Genomic DNA, 17,602 nt, shown 5'->3' with positions numbered 1-17,602 from the left:
CACTCTCGGCAGACAGGCTAGGCCTAGAGCACATTTATCCGGTTGAGGTGCAGCTCCAGGACTTCCTATTCTTTTGACCGCAGCTCGCTCTCCATCCGGGAATCGAACTTGGGTCCCAGTCTGCTCGGGTATGGTATCTTCCACAAGGCTATCGCGGGCAAGGCCGTGGATCATTATCGTGATTCATCGCTGTATAGATTGAGTAATTTCTTGAGTTAGCGGGCTATCATTATGACAACTCAGGCGATCGGAACTACAGGACGCAGTACCTGGCCAGGAAAGTTGGTCAAAATATTTCACAAATGAACTTGACTAATTGGCGGAGAATGTAACAGAGTTGATCAGACGTGGGGAATAAAAGATGAAAAGACGTAAGCTAGGGATCATCACCACCAATATGGCTAGGATTCAACGTTCTTTATCGAGCAAGCCCACTCAAAGCGTGCTGTAGTATGGTCAATCCAGCCATTATGCGAGTTCTCTCAGCTAGGTACCTATGTTATGAATGGGCAAAAATGCAATGTTGTATCTGGTCGGTAGTTTCTGCGCGGCTTTTGTGGTTCGAAAAACGGCACTGTTCCTGATCCGGGAGTGATATGTGAAACTATCTTCTTTTTTTTCCATGATAGATTGGTGAAGTTACTATAGCGTTCGAGGCTACGGCTGGCATGACTTGGATCGGATATTAGCGGCAAGAAACTACTTTCTATCAGGCATCTGCCGCTCATTTATTTTCTTGGCAATCGATCCCAACTTTATGTAAAAACGGCGCTGTGGACGAAAAGATGCGATTATGCATTCCATATCACATCGCCTTCACCTACGAGCCCGAATTCCGCCGCTGCCGTTCGTGCCGTCCGTGATCCTGGGCATCCTGCTGATGGGCACGTACGGCTTGGTCACCGCCAACCCGGAGCGCTGCCACTGGAGGGCCATTGCCTTCACCGTCGACGCCTACCTGTACATCCTTCTGGCCGCCAGCAACATCGCGACCATGTATCTGATCGATGCCTGCCCGGAGCGCATCGGCGCCAACCTCGTCGTCATCCCCGTCACAAGGGATCTGGTCAGCTTCGGCATTAGCAATGGCACCGTCGGCTACATTGCCAACGTTGATACCGCCAACCTGTCTGGTGTTTATGCGGCCGTCATTGTCATCTTTGGCCTCATGGGCTGCGTCATGTTCTGGACGGGCAAGTCTGCCAGGAGGTTCTGCGCGCCTTGGGTCACTGATTATGAATGAATGAGCAGGCGATGAAGATGATGTTGTTATGACCTGATGACGCTATGATCTCTTTTGCTCAACTTCTGGATGGAGCGATCCCGGGTCGGCTAGCTGCGGGTTGGGGCTCGATCAAATGAGGACACCCAGGTGCGTGAGTGCTTTGTGGGGTCGAGAGGTTTGTTAGTAGCCGGCGGTGCTTTGCTAGCCCAGAATATAGCAATGTAACCCAGATAAAGGTAGAACTGGAAACGTATGACCAGTCTTGCGTCTTGGCATGTGATAACAATCATTACTTGGTCTCACTGGGGCAGAAATTGGTAGCAAGCTGTTGATTGATTCGAAACGACCCTTTTAGAAGGGATGACGCTGTGCAGAAGTTGAAGTTCGAAAGGAATTGCAGCTCCAAATCTTTCGCCCATCTCCAGCAGTCTCGCCGCGGGAACTTGCTAGCTCATTTCTCGTAAAAGAACAAACTCCCAAGACCCTCCTCCCAGTTGACAAAATTGTCACAGAAACTCATAAAGACGTATCATGATGCCCCAACAACTCCCCTCACATGCTTGCCGACATGGCTCTCAGTAGGGTAGACGGTTTATCTTTGTGCAGGACTGTATTAGCATTGGCGGTCCTCGACGTCACCAACAAGAACCAGGATGCCTTGATCTCCGTTCTGTTCAATGCCCGTCGCAGTCTCGTCCGGTCAGAAGAACTCACTTTCCGTGGGTGCCGCAGCTCGAGCAGGAGCACGAAGCGCCGCAGGTGCAGTTGTCGCCACACATCTTGAGTGTTGAGGTTTTGAGTCTTGGGGGACTTGTTTGTGAGTCAGGGAATTTGTAGTAGTGATGATCTGATGCAGTGATTGTATCGCGGATGATCTGGAAAAAGAGAGAAAAAGGAAAAAAGAGGGGAACCAGAGACGGAGGGGCCTCCTTTTTAAGTCCAATTATTACGTCCTAATCACACCCACTCGGGCGCGGATGGCCGAAGGAAGGGTGGCGTATTTTTTTTCCCCAAGAGATGGAGGGGACTTTTCTCGGGAGGAGGGGGGGGGAGAACAGAGATCGAAGAAAATGCCGCGGAGGTCAGCGTGGGTCCATACGATGACTTGTGTCAATCACGTTTGTCCACGCAACGCTCTTCCGAGTTTAGCACCAAGGATGTAAGCTGCAAAAGGTTTACAGTAGTTTGCATCCTTATCGCAGCCAAACTTGCCACTGGTCATAGTCGCTACAATAGCATCCATATCAGCTCAGGATAAAATAGCGCCGGTCCATACCTTGGCACCCGCATGCTCCGTAACGTCACCGCTACATTGTGAGGCATGAGTAGCTACCCAACTACCTTGCTATGGTAGGTCGGTAGGTAGTTTGCCTAGATTGTCAAACGCCGCCGGACTTGTCCTCTCAATTCTTCCCACCGCCAGATTGTGCGAAAATCCGGGTCACATAGAACAAAAGAAGAGCGATGAAAAAGACCCGATGATAGACGGTCGCGACGCGGCGCGTACGCCGGCTCAAGTCTGGAAAGAGCTGATGTGGTTGGTTGGAGTGGATCATGCCTTTCGGGTCTGCAGACCAGTTTTTCTTTTGGCTTCTTCGCAGGGTTAGGTAAAAGGACTGACAAACATGGGAACGTCGGACCACTCAAATGTCATTGCCTGCTGAGGTGCCGTGGGGGCTCGAATGTCTTGGTTTGTTTGGTGGTTGGAATTTGCCGAAAGGCTTTGGCCTATACTGGTAAGTTTACGGGCCACTAAATTGGTTTGAGGGGCGGTACAGTTGAAGAGCTTGCAGAGATTATAGATAGAGTCAAGTGATTGCAGAACCGCGAACCAATCGATGAACGTCGGGATCGGAAAAAGTCGTAGGCTTGACGTCTGCCACTTGCGGTAGCTTGTAGGTAGTAGAAGTGTGGAGGTGGCGAACAATACTTGCGTCAAAAGGCCGAGGAAGGTCGGGATCTACCTGTCCAAGCTGTCATGTACACCATACTCTTTGCATGGTATGCAAGGTATGGTATGGAATGGGATCTAGGTGGCTTGCAGTTGACGCATGCCTCCTCCGCGAAGCAGCCTTTACAGCAGGTTCAGTTGTCTTGGTTGTCAAATCGAGGTGGTTTCAATTGGCTTGTGTGGGATGGAATGAATGCTCTGGCATGCATGCATGCATGCAAGCGCTGCCATGATCAAACTGTGGAGAAGACCCTGACTTGGCTGACCAGTTGGACCAGCGGATAAGATCGCTTTCAGTTGGCATGCATGCAGGTTGCGATTCGTCGCCTCGTGATCGCAATGATAGTCCTGACCTGATCCATGTGTGCCAATCAACCCCGCACTAGGTAGAGTTGAGTACCGAGCTGACAAGCGTATCGGTTGTACGCACCATGGGGCGATCAGATCCAAGGAACGAGTTGAGGAAATATGAAATGATAGGAAGCATTCGGGCACAAGATTCGGGTGTTACCGTGTCATTTTTGCAATTATCAGCAAAGTGAACCCTGGTTTGACGGCTTGTCTACTGTAGGTACGGACGGGACCTACGTTGGAGGCAGCGAGCAAAATTTGAGTCGATTCGGCAAGGTTATGATACAGTGTTAACTTAGAGCAGAAGATCCGTATATACTGTACAGGCAATCCCCGAAGTCTTGCTTTGATGCCCAATGGCAGAGTCTAAAATTTGACAATATGGGATGAGAATGGCCTCAGAACAGCAAGTCAAAAGTCAATTGCAAGGATATCTTGGCTCCGACCCAGCATTACTCGAAACGCAAAGCATCGACAACTCGGCGACGGTCGTTTGGCACATGGAGACGTGGCCAATATGTAAAGCTCTTGGTTGAACCGGTTCAATTGAACTGATCATGTTTGTACGACTGTGGACATTGATCCGATCGATGCGAGAACGGTAAACCTCGCGATCAAGACATTATCGACCGTGGATAACTGGCAGACCTTACCAAGAAGGGACGCTTGCTACTGAGGATGAGGAGCCTAAGGACGGTTTTCGGCTTTCTGTGCCGTGCAGGAATCCTCGCTGCGGCCAGTCTGTCGAGCAGGTCTAGCTCGATAGAAGCCTGCTCCGAGTTTGCCGCGTCTGTGTCGGATCTCCCCGTAGGCAGCAGCATCTCAGAGTCCGCCTTTGTGCCAGCCAACTCCATCACTGTAGAAGGCACCAACAACAGCCTGGCGTTTTGTCGCATCTATGGCCAAGTCGCCTACCGAGCCAACAACACCGTCAACTTTCAACTATGGCTGCCGTCCAAAGACCATTATAATGGAGATTTCCTGGTTGTGGGAAACGGCGGTCTTGGTGGCTCCATGATGGAGGAGTGGATGATGAAGCATCTGCATTTCGGTTTTGCCATTGCTGCCGGGGACTCGGGTCACAGCGTGGCCGACAATGGCGGAGAAGTAACAGCACGTCCTGGACTCGACCTGCCATTCATGCACGATCCAGACCAGCTCCTGGCCTGGATCAGAAACGGCGTCGCCATAATGACGCCGACCGCACGACACATAGCCGACGCCTTCTACCGGCCGCAGACCACCAAAAAGGCTCTCTTCTACGGATGCTCCACCGGCGGCGCGCAGGCATATGCGCTCGCGCAGTTCCATCCGGAGCTCTTTGACGGCATCGTCTCGTCCTGCGCGCTGGACTCCTTCTCCCGCCTCATGATTGCGTTTCTGTGGAGCCGCGAAAAGACAAAGGGCAAGTCCGAACTGCCCCTGGAGACGCTGAGGATGATCAGGCGGGAGGTGCTGGACAAGTGTGATGCTCTGGACGGCGTCGTCGACGGTCTCGTGGAGAACCCGCTGGCCTGCGACTTTGACTACCGCTCACTCGCCTGCGCCGACCCTCCGGGTCCTCCGGGTCCTCCGGGTTCTCCGTCGCGCTGTCTGAGCCCGGATCAAATGAAGGCAGTTGAGGCACTCTCCCAAGGACCCAAAGATGCCCGCACCAACGCCACCATTTATCCAGGATTTCCTGTGTCGACCGAGACGGAATGGGATCTCCAACCGGCGTGGCTGGTAAACATTTTCGCCACGCCGCTGATGCAGAATCTCGTCTTTAAAAATCTCACATGGAACCCTGACACGTTCGATTTCGGCCAAGATGTCGACAGGGTCCAAAGCGAGGCGGGTGCATTTATCGATTCCGTCAGTCCCGACCTATCGGCCTTTCGCAAGGCCGGCGGCAAGATGATTGCCGTCCAAAGCTGGGCTGACCCAATGGTGGGAGCGTTCCATGCGATCGACAAGCTCAAGGCGGTCGAGGAGAAGCTTGGAAACGGCCAGGGGGTGGGCGATTTCTACAGGCTGTTCATGGTGCCTGGTGGTGGGCACTGCACCTCGGCCAGGACCTATCCTCAGGTGCCGGGAAACTGGCACTCCATCGAGGCTCTGGCGGACTGGGTAAGGTCGGGTAAGCCTCCGGAGAAGATGCTAGGCACCGATCCTGCAGATGCGAGTAAGAAAGGCAAGACCATGAAGCTGTGTCCGTGGCCAAAGACTGCCAAGTTTGTCGGGGGCGATCCGGACGAATGGAGCTCTTTCAACTGCGAATAGACGTTTTACACTGGAAAAGTTTGCATTTGGTCTCACTTGCATTCATCCTCGTGGTGCGCAAGTTTGGGTCGGTTATATCCCGGCCTCATTTCCTTTTGCGCTTGTGCGGTTTATTACCGGACAACAAAGCCAGACAGATATCATCCCATGTCTGCAAAACACCGTCGTCTAGAATTTGTCTGGGCTAATCAATTGTACATACCATCAACAACATGAACAAACATTTCCGTTTGATTTTGAGGACAAATGGGGAAACTCGTTACCGACTGCCCTGTCACTGATGTTGCTCTTTGATGGAGCGGGCTTACGGTTACTGCACGTGGTGTGATTAGCTATTGTGACTCGAAGCGCAAATGCCTTTACCAAATGCACCGGGCAGTTTCACATGCCAAAAAGGCACTAACAACACCTTATCACTTGGCTGCGATAAAGCATAGATGATGATGAAGGATTCCCACAATGCAGCAGCTCCATAACATACAAAAAAAAACCCCCGAATTTTATTTGGCCGAGGCGTCTAAGCGTGGAGTCCCAAAAAGGCAGCTGAGAAGATTCGGCAGTGGCCGAAGCGGAAGGCATTTTTGATGCCCGCAGCGCAAAAGAATGGTAGTTAATTTGACAAAAGACAGGAGCCGAGGGGGGGCGGCCCAGAGCCGGGGTGCATTTTTACATCCCTTGCATGCCGAGCCCCGATCCAGACGTCGGGATTGTAGCTGTCATTCGGGGCGCGAGTCCCCTGTCAACCAACCACTTGGTGATTTGCCACCAGCGACCTTGTCAACTTTGTGCGTGCCCAGATGTTAAATGCGAAATGATATTGACCAGGTTGATGGTCGACCAGCTTTCAGCAAAGACTAGGTACCCAAGTGCGTGCGACATTTCCCGGTGTCGCTCTTCGGGGTGCCTGGACAAAATCCTACGTTTACCTGCGACACACAAGTCCATGCGACACACAGATAAAATACTACCTACCTACCTACCTGGAGATTTATTAAGTAGTCAATGCTTTGCGGGGGATCTTCGCTAAGAACGCTACCTTGACTTGCATTGCCGCTTGTCTCGACTGTTTTACGTTGTGTCTGCGTCGTGGTCAGCTTCAAAACCGTCATGATATTTACCATCACGGTTTTTATATCTCATCCAAGGGCGCTTAGTGAGGCTCTCTCTTTTTTTTATTTTATTTTTTGACAGGGAAGACTTTACTTCTGTTCCCGACGGAACGTTTTCTCCATCATCAGATGGCGAATGAGAAAAAAAGAAAAGAAAAAAAATGTTCCCAGCGAAGAAAATGTTTCATACTTTGACAGGGTGCTCATCTTGGTTCGTCCAATCACGATGCAGAAACGGTCGAAACACAACGCCCTTTCCCCTTTCCCGATGGGCGCTCCATGAGACAAACCCCTGGATTACGACGCCCATTCGTCAAAGTTCATCCCATCAGCTGTTCCGGTTAATATTATACTTATTTGTTGAAAATGATTATCACGCAAGACCAAAAAAGAAGAAGAAAAAAAAAGAGGAGACAGAATATTTTCCGCAATCTGGGTAAATCCCGGCTTTGCCTGTCAAGACTAGATGAAAGATCATCGGTTTTCTGGGCTGAAGACATACCAGCTCAGCCGCAGCAACGATTTCAAGGTGACACTTTTAAGCATGGCTTGGACGATGATCCAATATACCGCACACAAACGGTTTGGCTGCCATGTACCAATTTTTTTTTTCTTGTTATGCCGTTCCATCTTTTGGTCAGATGCGTGAGTTTACTACAACACCATTGGCCGTGCACTGCATAAGGAAAGTAAGCAGCTCTTTGGGCTTCCCTCCAATGTTCCAAAAAGCCCCCCCTGCTTCTTTGTTATTTTCCTTCCTTTCTCATCAAAGTGTACAACATTTTGCCGTGGTAGCGAATGCAGGTACCGAACAAAAGACCGACGAAACGTGGGAGGGTGCCATGCGATAAAAGTCCCCCCTAAAATTACACATGGTTGACCAATCCCGGTGCAAATACTGTCGTTTTCTACATCTTGTCTTTGTTTCTTCTGTTTCTGTTCTATCCTAATTCGAGAACACCCTCTTTTTACCCATCCCTCGCTTGGCCTTCCCATCCCAGACACCCTTAACGTCTTGTCATATTGACCTCCTATTCGGGTCTAGAACTTGGCGGTCGACTTGGGCTCGAAAGCCAGAACTGGATGGGGATCTGATTCCATTAGCGAACCCAAGTTTCGGGGGCAGAGACATATACTCGTCCTCCCTTATAAGTCACGCGGCTGGCCCGTCGTCCCATGATGAGATTCCATTCCCGACAGCTTCTTCCACCATCTTTTTCGTCAAGCCGCTCCTTTTCGATTGCTTTGGCCTCGTTGCCCTCTACACTCCTTTTGTATTGCAAGCTCACTTGACACAAAGTCTTTTTTCTTGACTTTTTTGTCCGCTCGTTCTTTGTGCTCCCACTTGGAGGGAACAACCAATACGCTCTTTATATCGACGATCACTGCTTGATTTTGCCTAGGATGCAGATCTCCAAAGCCATTCTTGCTCTCCTCGCCCCGGCCCTGGCCGTCGCGGTTGATGCGCCAGGCTATGCCGGTTTCACTCGCATCTGGCAGGACAACTTTGTAGGGTAAGTTGAGCCGTCTGTGTTTAGTATAACCTTGATATCTTGAGGCCCAATCCCACGGCTGTAATACAGCTAGCTTTTTTGCATTATCAAGCGAATTTTATACGTATTACCAACATCCCCAAAAAAAAGAAAATGCTATAAACTAACTCACCAACCTCCACTCAGATCTGGCGGCACCCTCCCCGACGAGAGCAAATGGAACATCATCGACCGCGACATCGGCGTCAACAATGAGCTGCAGACCTACCGCCGCTCGGCGCGCAACATCCAGCTGTCCGGCGGCCAGTCGCTCCAGCTCGTTCCCTGGCGCGACTCCTCCGCCCGCGGCGGCTGGTCGTCTGGCCGCGCCGAGTCTCACTACGTGCTGACTCCCCCCTCGGGCCGCGTGACGCGCGTCGAGGCCAGGCTGCGCTTCGGGCCAAACTCGATCGGCAACAAGCAGGGCATCTGGCCTGCGTTTTGGATGCTGGGCGACTCGATGCGGCGCGGAACCCCCTGGCCCGCCTGCGGTGAGCTCGACATCATGGAGACGGTCAACGGCATCCTGACGGGCCACGGTACCACCCACTGCGACGTCTACCCCGGTGGCGCCTGCAACGAGCCGTCGGGAATCGGTGCGCCCGTGCCGCTGGCGAACCAGGATGCGCACGTCTGGAGGCTCGAGATCGACAGGAGGGCTGGGAGGTGGCAGGATGAGACTATTACCTGGTTTTTGGTGAGTCTTGTCTCTTTATGTTCAAGGCTTCTGGGGCAAAGGACACAATAGTAGTGATGCTAACTGCAAATTTGCGTGCAGGATGACCGCCAGTTCCACCAAATCTCTGGAAACAGGATCGGCAACGAACGCGTCTGGACCAGCCTGGCCAGGAGCCCGCTCTACATCATTCTGAACTTGGCTGTGGGCGGCGACTGTAAGTTTCAAAGTCATGACACCATCTCTTGTTCACCCACCACGCCCGACTACGACACGGAGCTGACCAAAACCAACAGGGCCCGGATACCCAAACAGCAACACCCTAGAAGGATGGGGACAGATGATGGAGGTCTTCTACGTTGCCCACTACCAGAGCACGTAGAACGGTACACAGCACGGAGGCAATTCTTTTGCCCATCAGAACATTCGCGCTTCACTACTCACTACTGAGAGATGTGAAGACTTCTTTGTACATATTTATAAATCGTATTTGATCAGATCAGCGCATGCAAGATCAACGAGATCTCGTTGCGGCGCATATAGCTCGTGTAAATGAGAACATGAGAACGCAAGGGTACATATTTCGTCTCCCATCTTGCAAGTTTCCTAGAATGATATCCATGTTAGGTCTCTGAACCGAACCCCCATTGTGAGTTGCACGAGATCAAGGTTCCCTGTACGGAGAAATCTCGCGCTCGCCCTGGTGTTGACCTAGGACCCAAGCAAGGTTCAGGTCTCGCTAAATGGTTTGGAGAAGCTGCCTGTTGTGGTTAATGATAGGCTATGCCGTACAGAAAATGCGTGTCCCGGTGCCACTACCGGAAGCCCCTGCCAAGCCGCGTAAGCTCGAAATCTTGGTGCTCCCGGTGGCGATTCTGCCCTAGTATGAAATTGTACTATGTAACCACTGCAGCCCCAGCAGAGATGCATGATGACAATATGGTTGGAGAAGATATACCATAGATCTTGAACTCCACTCTAACCAGGGCCTCCATTCAGTCCTTCCTGAATAGTTGGTGGGGCCTAGGTCGCCTAGGTCGCCTAGGTCCAGCTGCATCCATCGTGACCTGCTGTTCCTGGCACAACCGAATGCGAGACATGTACCCAGCGCATCATCACGACCATGTGATCATAAAGATAGGCAGGCGTTTGATAGAAAATTCTCCTCAAATACTCGTTGCGCCCAAGAGGAAATCTGCGACTTTGAAATCACCTCTAATAGCGGCGGTGTCGATCTGATTAGGGTGGCACGAATAGATGCAGGGATGTCTGTTGGATGCACAGAACACGTGATACCTGACAATAAGGGCAGATAAGCAGTGGCACGGGGACTCGGATTACGTCATTGTAGCCTTTGGCATAACACGAGAATTGCCAAGGCATCGACACTTCATGGAATCCTCTACCTTGGCCAAACCCCAACCTTTTTTGAGCCAAGACAGAGAACTCATTGAAGCCCCGCTCAAGAAATAATCAAGAACACTCTTAATCAAGCTAAGCGCAAAATGTCGTCAAACATTGACGAAAGGAACAATATGCCGCTGCAAACACCGGCAGCAGCTGTACTGGTCAAAGAACAGCCGGTTCTGCTGGAGACGATGGGTATGGAAGCCCTGCCGGGGATCTTGGCCTTCAAGAGAAGGCTTTCTGAAACCTGCAAAAATTGATGCTAACCCATAGGACATGCAGATGTTCGTCCACAATCGGGCGCTTCTCGGGCGAATCCAGACTCAACTCACAGCTGTGGAGATGAAGCCGAAGTGGGCCTCAGAGGCGGTGACAACGGTCGCGGCGGTTGCTGTCCGGGTCGCTTCTGTTTCTGCATACCATGCCCGCTTCCATTCGACTGCTGCTGCATAACGATCTAAGTGGTGGTCAGGTGTGATGGTGCCTGTTGATCTTGTAGCACATGATGAACCTCTGGGGTTATGATGGAGCTCAATCTTGAGTGCCGGTGGAGGATTTAGAGTATTCTGGGCAAGTCGAAGAGTGGAGGAAATGTAATATCTGGGGCTCGATCGTCAACGACCGACTTGGCTCCTTGGCAGGGGAGATCGGTCCTTGTGTATGTAATTCTTGCCAAGTTAATCTGGCACCAAATGCTTGGCTTGTTGCTTGTTGGAAGCCGTGTGCGTTTAGAGCCAGTATTTCCCCCATAGTTCGTATTCATCCTTTGTGCCCCTGAAAGTGAACTCAATCTCGACAACATCTTGGAAACCCTCGCCAACCTTTGGCTCCTTGAGTCTCGAGTTGAAGCTATTGAAAGCGAGAGCAGGAAGTCCAGCTCGTAATTCCGGGTTCATCTAAAGACCAATATCAGCGTGGGAGAGGCAGAGAAAATTGCTTACAATGGACGGTAACTCACAGTGCCGTTCATTGACCTGACAGCGTCATTATGTTGAGCTAATGCCAGTGGTGTCTTGAACCATACACAGCGTATAGGAATGTCATGTTTCTTGGCGAGAGCAACCCATAGTGCCCTAGTATCCGGGTCAGGATTTGTGTTATCTACGAGATAGGGGTGTTAGTCCATTGCATAAGTGAACCACTCACTACTACCAAGGATGACATACCAATGACGACCGAGACTTTATCCTTGAGCATCTCGGCAGCAGCGCTCAAGCACTTTTCTTTGCTATTTTGAATTTGGTCAGCCTAGCGCAACCCTGGTCTGGCAATTGGGAAGCATACGTTTTCAGCGTGTCTTGATTGACCCTCCCGTATCCAAGCGGCTTCAAGTACTTCCAGTAGAATGTGCTCTTGCCTGCGCCTGGAGGCCCACAAAAGAGGATAATGTCCTTCTCGTTCTTTTGCTCTATAAGCGCCTTGGGCTCTCCGTCGGCATCTGGAAATGGGTGGCTGGCGAGGTCGAAATCACGGACAAAGTCTCGCGGTTCCTCCCCCAAAAAGTATTCCTCTGGAGTCTTGAAGTCTATTCCTATGTTGTGTGCCAGATTGCGATCTGAGCAGCTAAAGTCCTTGGGTAACGCCGCTGGTCCCGCCCGACCCTTGCCTTTACTCTTAATGGCGGCGTTGGCAGTCACGGCGCTTGCAGAGACCAGCTGCGCCGTGCGGCCGCCCGCATCCCCCACGAAAAAGCTGTGTTCCATTTCTGGTGTGGCTTCAGTCCCATTCAAGTCGTAGTCGTTGAGCATCTCATTCCACATGCCGGGTCGTGGCTTGCGAAATATGTCCTTTGCAGTCGCAGCGTAGAGAGTGATGGGTATGTCGAGCTTTGACAAGATAGAGTTGACCTTGGTTTTGAATTGATCGGTTCGCTTGGTATTTTTTGGTCCTTTCGACTTGGGATCGGGGTGGAGTGTAAGGCCCCCTTGGTTCGAGAATATGACGACGCGGTATCTGGAAAGTCAAGACTCGTCAGCGATGCCGGAGGTGAGAATGTCAAATCAGATTTCATAGAACAGAAATCTGGCTTACCCATCTTCATAGTATAAACTCTTGAGTTTGAGTGGAACGCAGGTGTCCCACCACTGCCAGTCGCCAGGGCCATCGGCATGCTTCTTGCCTGACGCTGTTCGTATGATAGTGCCGTCCAGATCGAATGCCGCAACCTTTCTCCTTTTAGATGGCGGCTCGGCCTCGTAGCTTTCGGGTGTGTATTGCGCAACTAAAAGAGTGGCTCGGGCGTCATTGCTGTCCTTTCCATCCTTCGGTGGCATGCGCTCATTCCAGGTTGTTCGTTCCTTGGGCTTTTGAGAAGTTGGAGTGAAGAACGAGGCGACGGCAGTTTCTAAGGCAACACGGTTATCAGTTTCCGATTTCTCAGACCAGTCCAAGACTTTCACTAGCAAAATCTCTGTGGCACTGACTGGTAATGGTCGTCTGCGCTTTTCGTTTGATAGGAGGTGGGGAGATGGCCGCATTGCTTGCACGTCGTTTCCCAGGTGAAGACATCATGCACGCTCTCGGTCGGTCATGTAGTGGGGCCGGTTCTTGAGACAGACGCAGTTGCAAGCTTCTCGAGACGATACGAGTACGTCTTGGCAAGGTAAACAGTCTCGGTGGCATTAATGTTATCGAAATCAGAGGATCAGTAGAATCGGAATAACGATAAAAGCCTCCGGAGCGTGGCTACCGGGAATTGAGACAACCTTGCCCGCGTTCGTTGGTGGGGTTCCAACGCGAGCTCACGTGAGATCCACCTTTCTCATCTATTCTCCATCTTTCTCCTGCCGGACTGACTTTTCATTTTCGCATCAGCAGCGAGTTTTTGAACTTGGATAACATCCACCAATCTCAATTTAATCAGCGCCAAACAACATAGAGACTTACCTAGGTACCTAGGTACTTATCTAGGTAGGTAGGTAGGTACGTGTAGGCAGGTACGTGTAGGCTACGTTGTTACGTCCTTTCTCCATTGGTATAGAATTCAAACTACCTGGGTACCTTAGGTACCTAACATAGCTGCACGAAGGTGCCTCAACTTACCTAATTGGGGACATTCTCCTTGTCGCTACCCTGAATCTCACGCATTATGTAGGAATTAATTACCTACCCAACTACCTTACCTTACGCAGTAGAAGAGGTCAAATATATGTATTCAATATCCTTCAATCTCGGTGGCTCCTCGGTTCTCGCCCCACCGTCATACCCGGCCCGAAACATTCGACAGATTTCAATCGTCACGTTCTCATTTTTTTTTTCTCATTGCTGTGGGCTGCAGTATTCCAATTACGTCATGGCACAGCGCAAAAGAGCTCCACCGGCTCGCTTGAAGATTCCCGATTGTCCTGCGCAAGTTCTCTGTTATAGGTAGTGTACCGGTATCCCTAGACTAGTAGGTAATTAGACAACAGGCGAAAACAGGCTGGTCATGACAAGATTCGGCTAAAATGCTTAGGTACCTGTGTACGAAGGAGGTAGGCAGTTCCAATTGGTGTACTCACCAGTTACTATACCCGACTGTTTCCAGTAGTTATTGGACCCTGCGCCGCAGTTAAAGGCCGACCATCTGCATTCCATATTAAATCACTTTATGTTTGTAGTGCATTGGACGCGGCGGTGCTACGTACCTAACTATAGGATCTTTACTTTAGCCTTACCGTCAATAGGGAAAGCCAAGATTCGGCCTAGCCGGCAGCTTACTGCGGGCCGCGATGCTAAGCTTGGCAGGAATGGGCCCTGGCCCCGCATAACAAATCCCCAAAAAACCGGAATCAAATTCAACACCATCGAACCTGCGAACTTTTCTGCACGTGTATTGCGCCGAGCAAGCTCCGAAGATCTTCAGTCATGTACCCATAATAGGAACAGAACCGTTGGTTACTGCGTGGTCGTACCTTGCAAGTCCGAGGAGTGGCCAACGGTCAGGTTATGTTTTACTCCAGCTTCCACTGATTCTCGAATAGAACCTTGCAGGTACCTGACTACGGGTGGAACTGCTTGCTTCTGTGTGTTTTGCACCGGGAGGAAAAGTTCCGCCCCTCGCAAGCCTCATTTGCTTCTCACGGCTTTGACAGCAGATACGGCTAGATCTCAATAGATATGCAATTGCTTCCAAGTCAAGGGTATGTTCAGCTCTATACGCTAAATACGAAGCCCTCGTCGCAGAATTGGTCTGCTGTTATGCATAACTTGCAAACATACTACTTCCACTGGAAAGTGACAGAAATTATATGCTCGCCACTGAAGACGTGTAAAAGTCAAGATCCTTGTCCCCAAGTTTCGGTTCCACTCGGTCCTTGTGCAAGTTCAGCGAAGTCGTAGCCTGTGCAGACCAAACTTGACTTGGGATGACCTGAACAGGACCCAGGAAATGGCAAGATGCTACGTTGCAGATTATATGCATCCAGTCATTGCCATCATATGCAACTTATGGGTTAGTACTAAACCCATCTACCTATGACGGCTCCAGCAAGGTACTCCGTAAAGACGCAAGCGGGAGCCCGAGGGGTAGAACAAAACTCCACATGCTTACCCCGGACTACGTTGACAGTGTGGGAAATATTTTCCCAGACCCCACAGCCGTCTGATGTCGATCCCTGCACAAGGTCTGATCTAGTGTTCAAGCCAAGGTATAATAACGCGGCCGCCACATCGTGACAGTTTTGCGCGACCTGAATGTTTGTTTCTTTGCCAAGTTTGCTGCATGAGCACTCATCGCGTCCAAGGCTGTAGGATATCGAATCGGCCAAAATGTATGTTGTGGTAAGTAAAAAAAAAAAAAAAACAAGCAAACTTTGACTACTGTGATAGTTACGCACTACTCGTTCCTTAAGGTGCTGCTGCTACTGCTCGTTGCTGACACAAGTCACTTGGTCTCTCCAGGGAAATGTCTACCTCATCGCCGCCATATCGGTGATCGGCGGTGCTCTCTTCGGCTTCGACATTTCGTCCATGAGCGCCGTCATATCGACTCAACCATATCTGTGTCGCTTCAATGAGCTTGTCAGTCTGCGCTAGAGAATCACGTGACCCCTATATGTCATTTTCCTGAAGCTGACCCAAGTCCCACGGTCTAGGGGTTCAACGAAAATGGTTCCTGCAGGGGTCTGCATGAGGACGTCCAGGGCGGTGTAGTGGCTGCCATGCCTGGAGGATCTCTCATTGGTGCCATGGTCTCCGGTTTCCTTTCCGAGTAAGTGATGGTGGTGATGTACTTGAGGGCATCAGAACATATGCTGACTACGTTCATCATCTAGCCGTTTTGGACGCAAACCAACTATCCAGATTGGTGCTGCCATCTGGTGTGTTGGTTCCATCATCACGGCAGCTGCAGTCAACGTGCCCATGTTGGCTATTGGCCGTGTCATCAACGGCTTCGCCGTCGGCATCTGCTCTGCCCAGGTCCCCGTCTACATATCTGAGATCGCCAAGCCAACTGTTCGCGGCCGTCTCATCGGACTACAGCAGTGGGCGATCACATGGTGAGCTTCTTTCCATCCCAGGATGTTTAGAAATGCTGCTTTGGTGGTTATGTGGTGACTGACGATGATAAACGCTATATTAGGGGTATCGCCATTATGTTTTGTAAGTCGCCCTAGTAATGATTTAAAAATGGGTCTCGGTGGGTCCAGCTAACAATCCACGCTCCTTCCCTTTCAGTTATCTGCTATGGCTGCTCTTTTATCAAGTCCGAGGCTGCTTTCCGTGTGCCATGGGGCGTCCAAGCTGTCCCCGCCGTTCTCCTGGGCCTGGGCCTCATTATCCTCCCCGAATCTCCCCGATGGCTGGCCAAGCATGACCGATGGGAAGAGACCCTTGCTGTATTGGCCCGCACACACGGCAAAGGCGACAGCAACGCTCCCTTTGTCGTCAAGGAAATGGCTGAAATCCGGGCAGTGGTGGAATTCGAGCGCGCCAACGCCGATGTCTCCTACCTTGAGCTTTTCCGTCCCAACATGATTGTCCGGACCAGCATTGGAGTGGCCACCCAAATTTGGAGCCAATTGGTATGAATCTTTCCCCCCGTCCGCCCTTCCATCTTCAGTTCCTGTTGCTGATCGCTGGCACATATTTTACTCAGACGGGAATGAATGTCATGATGTACTACATCACCTACGTCTTCACCATGGCCGGTCTCGGAAGCGACGTTCTCCTGCCCAGCGGGATTCAGTTCATCATCAACGTGGTCATGACCGTGCCTGCTCTCATCTGGATGGACAGCTGGGGTCGTCGCCCTACGTTGCTGATCGGCGCTGCTCTCATGTGTCTCTGGCTATGCATCAACGCCGGCTTGTTCGCCACCTACAGTCGCCCGCCACGACCAGAAGACAACTTTACCTCGGCTTCCATGTCGATGAAGATCGAGGGCGCCCCTGCCAAGGCTGTCATTGCCTCGACATATTTGTTCGTCGCTTCGTTCGCCTGCACCTGGGGCCCGACCTCTTGGGCCTACCCGCCTGAACTCTACCCTCTGAGACTTAGAGGCAAGGCTGTCTCCCTTGCTACCGCAGGCAACTGGACTTTCAACTTTGCCTTGGCATACTTTGTACCTCCGTAAGTGTCTACGAAATCCTGTAACTTCTTTAGCAGCCTTGAAGCCATTTTCTAACACGAAACCCCTCGTCAAATAGCGCGTTCGCAAACATCACATGGCGCACCTATGTCATTTTTGCCGTCTTCTGCGCCGCCATGTTCATTCATGTGTTTTTCTTGTTTCCCGAGACGGCCAACAAACCGCTGGAGGAGGTCTCGGATATGTTTGACGACACCAAACCGGGCGCGATCCGGCTCATCGGTACCCCGGCCTGGAAAACGCACAACGTACGCAACTCTGCACGCCGCGTTGAGCGCAGCGAGTTCGACATCGAGGACAAGAGGGTGGGCACGCCGCCGGCGACTGAACAGAAGGAGACGGTTGCATAGAGGAAGTGTTGTTACAGGTTCAATCATTTATAGGGAATAGTCGTGTCTTGCCTGCTAGGGACCTGGAAATCTAGGGAATCGCTTCGCTAGCAAAATAAATACAAGCCATGACGCTCTAAAATCTTGGGCAATTCTCCAACAAGTTTTTCTCGCGCTGTAATAACTGAT

The 17,602-nt window shown here is 51.1% G+C and overlaps 6 protein-coding genes across 6 annotated transcripts; 5 read left to right on the top strand and 1 right to left on the bottom strand.

Annotated features, from left to right (window-relative positions):
* Positions 1-793: 793 nt before the first annotated feature.
* MGG_09729 (uncharacterized protein) lies at positions 794-1,243 on the top strand (the record flags this gene model as incomplete). Its single annotated transcript, XM_003717574.1, has 1 exon — positions 794-1,243. One exon carries the CDS (start codon positions 794-796, stop codon positions 1,241-1,243), a length of 450 nt encoding a protein of 149 aa, XP_003717622.1.
* A 550-nt stretch (positions 1,244-1,793) lies between these two features.
* On the top strand, positions 1,794-2,009 carry MGG_17276 (uncharacterized protein; the record flags this gene model as incomplete). Its single annotated transcript, XM_003717573.1, has 1 exon — positions 1,794-2,009. One exon carries the CDS (start codon positions 1,794-1,796, stop codon positions 2,007-2,009), a length of 216 nt encoding a protein of 71 aa, XP_003717621.1.
* Positions 2,010-3,897: 1,888 nt separating this feature from the next.
* On the top strand, positions 3,898-6,134 carry MGG_09732 (feruloyl esterase). Its single transcript, XM_003717572.1, has one exon. The coding sequence runs from the start codon at positions 4,206-4,208 to the stop codon at positions 5,787-5,789; it is 1,584 nt and encodes a 527-aa protein (XP_003717620.1). The 5' UTR covers positions 3,898-4,205; the 3' UTR covers positions 5,790-6,134.
* Positions 6,135-8,302: 2,168 nt separating this feature from the next.
* On the top strand, positions 8,303-10,069 carry MGG_09733 (secreted glucosidase; the record flags this gene model as incomplete). The annotated part of the gene is made up of 7 exons (XM_003717571.1): positions 8,303-8,412; positions 8,578-9,127; positions 9,209-9,323; positions 9,605-9,680; positions 9,734-9,755; positions 9,901-9,946; positions 10,020-10,069. The coding sequence occupies 7 exons, from the start codon at positions 8,303-8,305 to the stop codon at positions 10,067-10,069; spliced, it is 969 nt and encodes a 322-aa protein (XP_003717619.1).
* On the bottom strand, positions 9,390-13,598 carry MGG_09734 (bifunctional polynucleotide phosphatase/kinase). The gene is made up of 6 exons (XM_003717570.1): positions 12,937-13,598; positions 12,545-12,857; positions 11,798-12,466; positions 11,680-11,741; positions 11,472-11,614; positions 9,390-11,409 (listed from the first exon to the last, which is right to left on the bottom strand). The coding sequence occupies exons 1-6, from the start codon at positions 13,133-13,135 to the stop codon at positions 11,242-11,244; spliced, it is 1,554 nt and encodes a 517-aa protein (XP_003717618.1). The 5' UTR covers positions 13,136-13,598; the 3' UTR covers positions 9,390-11,241.
* Positions 13,599-15,262: 1,664 nt separating this feature from the next.
* Positions 15,263-17,451, top strand: MGG_13651 (high-affinity glucose transporter; the record flags this gene model as incomplete). The annotated part of the gene is made up of 8 exons (XM_003717569.1): positions 15,263-15,274; positions 15,395-15,514; positions 15,589-15,704; positions 15,769-15,993; positions 16,077-16,096; positions 16,172-16,518; positions 16,593-17,065; positions 17,143-17,451. 8 exons carry the CDS (start codon positions 15,263-15,265, stop codon positions 17,432-17,434), a joined length of 1,605 nt encoding a protein of 534 aa, XP_003717617.1. The 3' UTR covers positions 17,435-17,451.
* Between the last annotated feature and the right edge of the window lie 151 nt (positions 17,452-17,602).

Source organism: Pyricularia oryzae, chromosome 4, assembly GCF_000002495.2.
Source record: "Pyricularia oryzae 70-15 chromosome 4, whole genome shotgun sequence".
In the NCBI taxonomy this organism is placed as follows: Eukaryota; Fungi; Ascomycota; class Sordariomycetes; order Magnaporthales; family Pyriculariaceae; genus Pyricularia; species Pyricularia oryzae.
Note: the sequence above shows the minus strand (reverse complement) of the source record. Positions and strands in the feature narration are given on the sequence as shown.

Excerpts from the sequence above, each read along its gene's own strand:
- MGG_09734 (XM_003717570.1), bottom strand. The coding sequence starts at position 13,135 with ATGCCACCGAGACTGTTTACCTTGCCAAGACGTACTCGTATCGTCTCG. Across the intron at positions 12,858-12,936 it reads AGCGCAGACGACCATTACCA|AAACTGCCGTCGCCTCGTTC; the intron begins GTCAGTGCCACA and ends GTGTTGCCTTAG. Across the intron at positions 11,742-11,797 it reads AATCAAGACACGCTGAAAAC|CAAAGAAAAGTGCTTGAGCG; the intron begins GTATGCTTCCCA and ends AATTCAAAATAG.
- MGG_09732 (XM_003717572.1), top strand. The coding sequence starts at position 4,206 with ATGAGGAGCCTAAGGACGGTTTTCGGCTTTCTGTGCCGTGCAGGAATC.